Below are 10,540 nucleotides of genomic sequence, written 5' to 3'. Positions count from 1 at the left end.
TGCACACAGAGCCAGACTGTTCCATTGTAACATAAACAGGGGACACTTTGATCCAGAAAGAAGATAAGATTGTTCAACTAGTAATATACAGCAGCTGATTTTACTGATTTAAAATAAGATAGAATAAAAATGATAGAATATTTCAACTATTATGCTATGACATGTCAGTAAGAGTAGTGCTTTTAAAACAGCTCTTTAAGAGTTAAAACATTTTTTATTCCAGAAAGAGAACTCCTAAATAATCTCTTCTCTGTGAATGTTGCAGTGATGTGTCAATTCTGTCATATTTGTTCCAACAGCCCAAGGCAATGGTGACCAATACCCTGGAAAACCTGAATGGAAAATCATCCTTGTTGGTATAACTGGAGCTGGGAAAAGTGCAACAGGGAACACCATCCTGGGCCAGAAGGTGTTTGACTCCAAACTCAGTGCAAAGCCAGTAACTGAGAAATGTGTTAAAGGGAGCAGGAGCTGGAATGGGAGGGAGGTGGTGGTTATCGATACTTCCGCCATTTTGGACACAAAGGTACCTGACGAAGAAACCTCCCAGGAGATCTGTCGCTGTGTTGTGCTCTCCTCTCCAGGCCCCCACGCCCTGGTGCTGGTGATCCAGCTGGGCCGTTACACTGAGGAAGATGAGGATGCCGTGCAGCGAATGCAAGAGATTTTTGGAGTTGAGGTAATGAAGCATGTCATTATCTTATTCACCCGAAAGGAAGATTTAGGGGATGGCTCATTGAGTGACTATGTAACACATTCAGATAACAGAGATCTTCAAAGGCTGATTGATGAGTGCGGGAACCGATACTGCGCTTTCAACAACAAAGCCACAGGAGCAGAACAGGATGCTCAGGTTAAAGAACTGATGGGATTGATGGAGAGAATGGTACAGGAGAATGGAGGCCGATATACAAATGAGACTTACCAATATGTTGAGAAGAAGCTCCAATTCAAAATGGACGAGTTACAGAAAATGTACAGGGAAGAGATGGAAAGAAAGAAAGAAGAAATAATACAGTGGTTTACAGAGAACTGTAAGAAGATAAAGGAAGAGTCAAACCTGAGAGAAGAAGAATTAAAGGAAAAACTGGAAAAGCAGGAGAAGGATAAAGAAGATGCTTTCCTGCAGCTGAAGCACATGGAACAAAAAGAAATGGAAGCCATGGAGCAAAAGCTGCTGAAAGAGTTGGAAGAAATACAGAAATGTTATGAGGAAAAACAAAAACAAATCAGAGAAGAAGCTGAGAATAGTTATAGAATAGTGAGTGTGATTTGGGATCTGTGGCTTTGGGTATATTCATATTTGCCAAACCGGGACACATTTGGCAATTATTTTCCATCCTGGTGGTGAATGAATTATGTTTCTTTACATTTCCCCTGTGGTTTAATCTGACTTGTTATTAATGAAGTTTCACCCCATTGTGACTGTACAGTCTTTGAAGTGTCATGTCTAGTTCTTCTGTTAACTTTGCAGTCAGAGTAGCATGGGACAACTGAATGAGCATGAATAAAATCATCCATAAATAATTATTTCGTACTATGCAGAAATGGAAATATCTCAGGCAGTCAGAGAACAGGGATGTTGTACTGTCACCGAAGTGTACCCACATTTTTTCCTAATTATGAAATACCCGACTCTGTGATTGGTTACGGGTAAGTTATTTCCATAATCATTCTATGGTTATTTCTCATTAATAGTATTAAACAAATCCCTGCACTGATTGGCTAATAATGACGGTCAGTCAATTGATTTGACATAGTCTTTCATGAAAGTCTGCTGAAAAAAACATTAATACTATGCAAAATCATTGTTGCCAACATTAACTGAATTAAAAACTGGTTAACAGATCACAAAATGTAACTGCACATAAGGAATCATCATCCTTGGTCGTATTTCTAGTGGAATTCTACAGGGATCTGTTTTTGGCCCAGTGCTATACAGTATCTTTTTATTGGATTTAGAAATATTGCTGGTAAAATTTTCAGATGATACAAAAGTTGGTGGAGTGACAAATAATGATACTGGATTAGAGAGTATGCTTATGACATTTGCAGATGACACCAAGTTGGGAAAGGTTTCAAGCACTTTAGAGGACAGGTTTAAAATTCAAAATGACCTTGATAAATTGGAGAATCGGTCTGAATTCAACAAGATGAAATTCAATAAAAATAAAGACAAGTGCAAAGTACTTCACTTAGGAAGGAAAAATCGAACGCACAACTCCCAAATGGGGAACGACTGTCTAGGTGACCATCCATCCCGTTTTTAAAGGGACAGTCCCAGTTTTGGGGACTTTTTCTTATATAGGCGGCTATTACGCCCCCCACCCCCTGTCCCGTTTTTTCACAGTTGCTATCTGGTAACCCTATTTTGTATCCGTGAGGGGCTCTACAGAGCAGAGCAAGAAAATATTGTATGAATATTTGCAATGAAAGCATGACTGTTTCTAGTTGACACCTAGATTTGTTTAGCATGTTAAAGCTGAGCGATGTGTGCAGACAGTGTGCATGCGAGAGGGATAGTTAATTATTATTAAGGGGTTTTTACAGACAGCGCTTTTATCCAAAGCGCTTTACAATAGTTAGCTAATGGTCCAAACAACATTTGGAAAGATCGTTAAGTGGTCCACTGAGACCCTCCGTAATTTTCAAGTAGTCCGTGAAAAAAAAGTTTGAGAACCACTGATCTAGAAGAAAAAAGATCTAAGATCCAATGGCTGCAAGACTAGAAATAAAGCACAAAGTTTTAGTCTTGAGGGTTATTAACCATTGGAACAATTTACCCCGGGATATGGTGCATCTTTCTAAAAGATACATTATGGCTTAAACAGAAGTTATGGGTTTGATGCAGAAATTACTGGGTAAGGCTCTATGGCCTGGGCCATTCAGGAAGGCAAACTAATTGATCATCAGCATCCCTCCTGGCCTAAGATCTATGGATTTATGAATTCAGGCCCAAGGATTTTCCTAATTACTTAATGGAAATTCTCAGTAAAGATTCAGGCTCAGATCTCCAAAGGTATTTAGGTACCTAACACCCATTGGTATCAATGAGAGTTAGGCACCTTTATAACTTTGAGGACACTTTTTACACTCCTAAATTTATATGAAAATGAAGAAAAAATTACCAAAAAACAAAGGAAATGGGGCTGGTAAGTTACTGAAATTAAAACAGCTTTTTAAACGAGGTAAATAAAAAACATCATTTTTTTTATTCATTTCCTCCTATGGTCCTGCTTCTCCTCCAGTGAAGTCAATGAGTTTTTGTTTTGATTTCAATGGAAGCAGGGCTCAGAAACCCACACCAGGGGTAGGATACATACGGACCTAGACAAATTGGAGGATTGGGCCAAAAGAAATCTGATGAGGTTCAATAAGGATAAGTGCAGGGTCCTGCACTTAGGACGGAAGAACCCAATGCACAGCTACAGACTAGGGACCGAATGGCTAGGCAGCAGTTCTGCAGAAAAGGACCTAGGGGTTACAGTGGACGAGAAGCTGGATATGAGTCAGCAGTGTGCCCTTGTTGCCAAGAAGGCCAATGGCATTTTGGGATGTATAAGTAGGGGCATAGCGAGCAGATCGAGGGACGTGATCATTCCCCTCTATTCGACATTGGTGAGGCCTCATCTGGAGTACTGTGTCCAGTTTTGGGCCCCACACTACAAGAAGGATGTGGATAAATTGGAGAGAGTCCAGCGAAGGGCAACAAAAATGATTAGGGGTCTGGAACACATGACTTATGAGGAGAGGCTGAGGGAACTGAGATTGTTTAGTCTGCAGAAGAGAAGAATCAGGGGGGATTTGATAGCTGCTTTCAACTACCTGAGAGGTGGTTCCAGAGAGGATGGTTCTAGACTATTCTCAGTGGTGGAAGAGGACAGGACAAGGAGTAATGGTCTCAAGTTGCAGTGGGGGAGGTTTAGATTGGATATTAGGAAAAGCTTTTTCACTAGGAGGGTGGTGAAACACTGGAATGCGTTACCTAGGGAGGTGGTAGAATCTCCTTCCTTAGAAATTTTTAAGGTCAGGCTTGACAAAGCCCTGGCTAGGATGATTTAATTGGGGATTGGTCCTGCTTTGAGCAGGGGGTTGGACTAGATGACCTCCTGAGGTCCCTTCCAACCCTGATATTCTATGATTCTATGATTCTATGACCAGAGCATCACCGAATATACTGTCTTGTTCTCCAGTGTCTCAGCTTTCATTTTTTTTTAAATGGTAGGTCTCTAGCTATCATGGTTGCAGATAAAACCTTAAAATGTGACTATGCAGCAACATCTACCTGATTCCGCTGCAGAGCCCGGGCCAATAGCTTTAACAGGTGTGAACTGCCGTATGCATCTCAGAGACATGTTAGCTCAGATGCCCAGTCATGGCGATTTAAATGTCAGCATAGTCAACTTTCACTCCTTGTGTAAGAAGAAAAGGGAGAGTCACAAATGTGCACCATTTCTGGTGAGTGATGTCTCATTTTGGTGAGACAAGGGGGTGACATTTGGGAGATGTCATCACTTTTTCCCCCAGTCAAGGAGCCAAACCCAATGAGTCCAGAAAAATCCTTAGGCATACTCAAGCTCTGCCATGCGGGTACCAAGTTCATTGAGCTCAGTGGAGCCCAGTGATACACACCATCAGATTTTGCACAATACGCTGGGTGTGATGCCTCATTCTGGTAACTCACCTTAGCCGAAGTTATTTGGTGGAAGGATCTTGGAGGAGAGTCACCACATCCCTTTCCCCCAATTTGACTTCTGAATGGAAGCAGCATTCGGGGATTTCTATGATCCTTCTTCCTCCCATGTTTATTTTCTCTCCTCCCTAGCAGGCTTTTGTCTTCACAATAATTGTCAAATATTTGTGTTCACATTGTTTGTTTCAACAGGAAAATCTCACACTCCCCCTCCCTGACAGGCAAAAGTAATGTGAACAAAAATGTATTGCCTCTTGTGACAGGGTTTGGTAATTTCCTGACTGAATTATGGGAAGTCTTGCTACGTTATGTTCATGGATCACTGTGGGACAGTGATTGTGTGTAATTCCATGAGGGAGGGGAACTGAAATCCCTCCAGGAACTAACAACAGTGGGGAGCGATTAGGCAAATTCACTCAGGTTGTAACACTTCCCAAGAGGCACCACCCCCTTGAAATACTCACATGGATTGGTCCCAGCTGGCTTCTCTAGAGACCAGAAGTCAAAGATGAGTCAATAACCTGAGTTTAAACTGACTCAGAGCCTTCTTCCTGATCCAGCAAATGGACAAGACCTTTGATCCACGGAGGGCCCCAATCCTTAGGGAAGCTCGGAAGGACTTTGGCCTCCGAGGCCCCATTATTCATGAGTGTGCTTGTTCTGAGTATAAACTATTAGGAGCTTGGGACAACAAAAAACCCCTGAGTGGGGTTTGAAGGACTGCTCCCTGGTCAGAGACCTGGTTGGAGTTTGGGTGATCTCTGGTAAGTTTATCAGCATATGTGTCAGTTCTTTTATTGTTTTAACATGTTTTACCTGTAATGATTTTACCTTAACAATAAATGTGCTTGCTTAGAACGACCTGAGTAGTAACTTAACTGTGGGTAATTACACTGTTTTCTGAGGAGAAAAGCAAAGCAGGTCTGCTTAGGCAGTCTGACTTTGCTGGGCAAAGAAAGTCACAGTAGAGTCAGGGGACTGTGCTGCCTGGAAACACCTGTCAGGAGGGACGGAGATATAGGTATCTAGTCAAGAGACGCAATGGTTGATGAGCCTGGAGTCTAGAGTGGGTATCCATACGGGAGTTTTCCCAACTTAGCTACTTGGTCACTAGATTTAGCGACTTTTTGGTTTCCCTAGCAAGGAAAGAAGTATCAAAGTGACCAGCGACACAGCTAGCGACTTTTCCGGCTACAATGACGTTCAGAGAAAGAAGTCACCAATATGTTTAGTTATAAAATCATTCACGAACAGCTCACTAGTGTTAATACAATCCATTCCATGCTCTCCTCACTACATTCTGTTGCACCCCAAGTCAATGTCATTACATCTGAATTGAGCATGTCCTCGGGAGGAATCACATTCCAGGGCTTCTTGGGCAGAGATCACTGTAGTCTGCAGGGGAGGAAAGGAAGGTTGTGGAAGCTAATTCAACGTTTTACGAAAGCCAGGCACACTTTGGAGAGAGCAGCACATTAGCCGGGGCTTGTTTTTGTCCAGATGATCTTTCTCGCTGCTCCGTATTAGGATCAAAGGTGGAGCCAGCTTGATTTCAGCTCCTCTTTACTCCTTCCCCTGGCTTGGCCTGAGGTTAGCTGCCCAGCTGTTTTCAGAAATCAAACTTAAACTGCCCCTGAGACTGCCACTCCTCTTGGAATCGCTGAGCATGGGCTGCTTTGTGTTTTGACGTCTGTTTCGGATAGACTGCAAAAATTATTATTGCTTAAATACTACAGCTTTCTGCATGTTGCTTTCCATAACTATCACTGCTGCCTACAACAGCACACAGCCATCATCAGGATGGCGCCCTCTGCTTGTTGGGCAGGGAACTCTGTACACTACAGCCCAGGTCAGCTGGCATTCGTTCATTTCAGTCAAGCTTCCCTTTCTTGTCAGCCTGGATTTGAGCTGGCAGGTTAGTGAAAGGGAGAGCCCAGAACTTGGGGCATTCACCTGACCTGAGCTCTGCACTGCAGGGAGCCAAGAAAATAGATCTAATAAAATTGTAGGACTGGGAGGTACCTCACGAGGTCAACTAGTCCAGCCCCCTGCACTCATTGCATGACTAAGTAGTATCTAGATCATCCCTGACGGTTTGTCTAAACTGCTCTTAAAAATCTCCAAAATCCAGCTTGGGGGTTTGGGTGGAGCCCATTGTTCCTGTATAGGCTCTTCCTTTCCCAAAAGGTTCCCCAGTTCCTAATAGACCTAACCCCCTCCTCCCTACATCATCATCTCATCCCCCATGCATTGAGACCCTACAATTCCACCTGCGTAACTGGCCCTCCACATGGAACTGGGAGCATCTCAGAGAATGTTACCATGGAGGTCCTGGTCTTTAATCCTTACCTAGCAGCCTAAATCTGGACTCCAGGAGTCCTCTCCTACCTTTCCCTATGTTATTGGTACTTTCAAGTACCAAACCACCGGGATCATTTCCCTCCACTGTAGCTACATGTTCTCCTTCCCTAGGGCTTTCATGCCCCTCAGCTGCACAAAGGCTGTTGCATCAGGGATGGGGCCACGCTACTGTGTCTCTGAAAGTCTCATCTATACCCCTCTGTCTCTCTTAGCTCCTCCAGTTCAGCCACTCTGGCCTCCAGAGCACGTATGCAGTCTCAGTGGGCCAGGAGCAGCTTTCACTGAATGCACACATAGGCCACCTGCCCACAAGGCAGGAACTTCTACCTGCTGCATTCAGAGCAATAAGTTGGATAGCCCCCGCTCTGCTGCTGGACTCTGCCTGCATTACATTTACCCTGGCATGGGGTGCGGGGCGGAGGGCTGCGTTTGTTCTTTATGTTTTGGGCAGTTATTGGTCCAAATTTAGAGTATGTTTGTTGGGTGTATCTGTGTCTCATACTCCCTTGCAAAACTCCCCTGTTTGCTGAGGAGCTGGCTTTTTAAACCTCTGTTCTCCCTGAGTTAGCTCTGCCCCCTTGCCAAGGGATCCTAAAGGGAGTAGGGATTGAAGGATGGCAGGCTGGAGTCTCATTAGTAAACTCTCAGCCTACCCTGGCAGACTGCTTGGCTCAGCTCACAGCCCTCAGACAGACCATATTATACACTTTAATCCAGCAGTCACACACTAAGCAAGCACACCACACACAAACAAACTAACAGACAACAAACTCACCTCAAGGGTCACCTCATCACTCCTCCTTCACCTGGAGAACTCCCTTGCAAAATTCCTGTTTGCCCCTCCTGTTCACTAGCTATGCTTTGGATACATCTGTTATTTGTTCTACAAATGCATCATCCACCTCCTCCTTGTTCTGATTGCGTGGCCTATAGAAGACCCCCCTACAATGACATCAACCCTGCTTTCCACCCCCCTTTTGTCTTCAACCAGAGACTTTCAACAGGAGTACCTCTCTCCTTCCTCTGGACCTCAGAACAGGGTATGTTGCTAGTGGTGTCCCAGAGTGATGGGTTCTTGCCCCAACACTACTTATGAGTTTTTCCAGTGATCTGGCAGAAAATACAATACAACTGTTGGTAAAATTTGCATATAACTGAGATCAGTGAAGTGAAATAACATGAGGACAGGTCCGTGTTATGGAGCAATCTGTATCACTTCATATACTGGGTACAATCAAACAGCTTGCATTTTATGTGGCCAAATGGAAGGACAAGCATCTAGGAACAAAGAATGTAGGCCATATTTACAGGATGGGGGATGATATGAAAGAAGTACCATCTCTGAAAAGGACTGGGGGTCCATGTTAGAGAATCAACTGAACATGAGCTTCCAGTGCAAAGATGTGGCCAGATGAGCTATTGGGATCCTTGGATGCACGAACGGGGGAATCTCAAGTAGGAATAGAGTTTATATGACCTTGGCACATGGCGTTGTTGAGACCACTACTGGAATACTGTGTTTACACTTCAGAAATGATGCTGGAAAGAAATATAAAGGTTCACAGAAGAGTCATGAGAGTGATTCAATATCTGGAAAACATGCCTCCCAATGAAAGGCTTAAGAAGCTCAAACTATTACCTTATCAAAGAGTAGATTAAGAGATGTCTTGATCACAGTTTCTAGGGCTAGAATAACAAGTTATAGGTATGACAAGCTCCTATGCCTGGAAGTAAAAGCTAGACAAATAAGGCACACATTTTTGAGAATGAGGATAATCAACCTCTGGAACAACTAACTAACTGGATTCTCCATCTTTAAATGAGGATCGGATGTCTTTGTAAAATGGATGCTCTAATTCCAGCACATTATTTGGTTTGATGTAGAAATCACTGGGTGAAGTTCTATGTTCTGAATTAACAGCGAGGAGTCCTGTGGCACCTTAAAGACGAACAAATTTTTTTGGGCATAAGCTTTCGTGGGCTGGAACCTGCTTCGTCAGGTGTTCTGCACTGTGCATGAAGTCAGACTAGATCATCAAATTGTCCCTTTGGCCTTAAAATCCATGACCAGGACTCTCTGGCAAGCTTTGAGAGCTACGAAAGTTGAAGTGGTAGGAATTAGCTACAGGAGAGTATGAAACAGGGAATGTTTGGGTGTAGGGGAGACCACAGCCCTGGATTAGAATTCGAGGGTCAGAATTCAGAGTGGGGGGCCTCCTCTATAACTCCACCTGTTCCTTATCACTTACTTTTGTGATCTCCTCCTAGATCCCTATTTGCTTCGTCCTCTCTGCCAATTCTGCCCCTTACCAGCCGCCTGCTCCCTTTTCTCATCTTTCAGGGATTGATTCTTTGTTGCTGACATCAAGCTGTCTGGAATACTCTGCCCACCTAGCTGGACTTCTCTGCTTTCCCAGTCCATCTTAAAATGGAGCTCAAAACCCAGCACTTCTCTCCTACCTATTATCAGAGAGCTGCTTACCAGTTCCTCACGCCTCTTCCCACCTGGCCGTTTCCACTGTTCCCCCCCATACACCATCCCACTTTTATACTGCAGACTTCCCATTATTGTAACTGCCATGAAATGGGAGAGAGCTGTGTGAATAACACTGTAAAATGCTAATTGTAAAATGTGTGATCTGAAATACATTTCTATACTGTCAGATGCTGGGACGTCTAACAGGGCAGGCTGAGAGGAAAAAGTCACCTTGTTTACGATGAAATAGAGTTAGATACCTTGCTGTTCACGTCTTTCTTTCCTGTCTCTGTCTGCAGTGTGATAACTGAGGCGTGGTGGTTACCCACACTGTGTTAGTGCCTCTTTCCCTTCCTGTTTTTGTAGCTGGGGAGCACTTGCAAACACATGTTTCTGGGTGCAATTGTGGTCACACTCTGCTGAAGCAGTTCCCGCTCCTCTGTCTTAATCAGCAGTAACTGCAGGTCTCTGTCTCCCGCACCAGAGACTAATTTCGCTTCCTGTCTCTCTTCCTGTCTCTCTATCTGAAGCATGTGCAGAATCAGTAGGGGGGGTGTGGGTGTGAATGGGGGCATGTCACCTTCACTGAGCTGGAATTTCTTTCTCTCTCTGAATTGGGAGTGTGAGCTCATGCACAGCTCCTTAGTCATTGCCCAGGCCATGAACATGTGCTTAGTTTCTAGACAGGTCAGGAGCTGTCTCTTTGGTTTCTCCAACCTGGTTCTGTGAGAATGTTAGTTCAGAGTCACACATAACAGGAGTCTCAACCCGATCACTGACAAATGGTCCTGAGGCCTGCACTGGCCAGGACACTGAGTGCCCTCTGCTGCTGAAACCTTCCCACCCTCAGTGAAAAGCAGCCTCACCATTGCCAAATCTACCATCTCCCTTAGAACAGTCACCCCACCCCTCTCGGCTGCCACCCCCCAAACATTACTTCTCCCTCCCCCCTCACCCCCCAAACATTACTTCTCCCTCCCCCCTCAATCCCCCCCACACATTGTGAGGGA

At 44.3% G+C, this 10,540-nt stretch overlaps 1 protein-coding gene across 1 annotated transcript in view; it reads left to right on the top strand.

The window, feature by feature from the left end:
• Positions 1-5,703, top strand: part of LOC140905784 (GTPase IMAP family member 4) — a 32,478-nt gene extending 26,775 nt beyond the window's left edge. Inside the window, exon 3 of the mRNA XM_073329256.2 lies at positions 300-5,703. Coding sequence (XP_073185357.2) covers positions 300-1,351 — 1,052 coding nt within the window. The 3' untranslated portion in view covers positions 1,352-5,703. The remainder of the gene's footprint in view (positions 1-299) is intronic.
• The last annotated feature ends 4,837 nt before the right edge of the window (positions 5,704-10,540 follow it).

This window comes from Lepidochelys kempii, chromosome 2 (genome assembly GCF_965140285.1).
Source record: "Lepidochelys kempii isolate rLepKem1 chromosome 2, rLepKem1.hap1, whole genome shotgun sequence".
NCBI classification, from domain to species: Eukaryota; Metazoa; Chordata; order Testudines; family Cheloniidae; genus Lepidochelys; species Lepidochelys kempii.
This window is presented reverse-complemented; position numbering and strand designations above follow the sequence as displayed.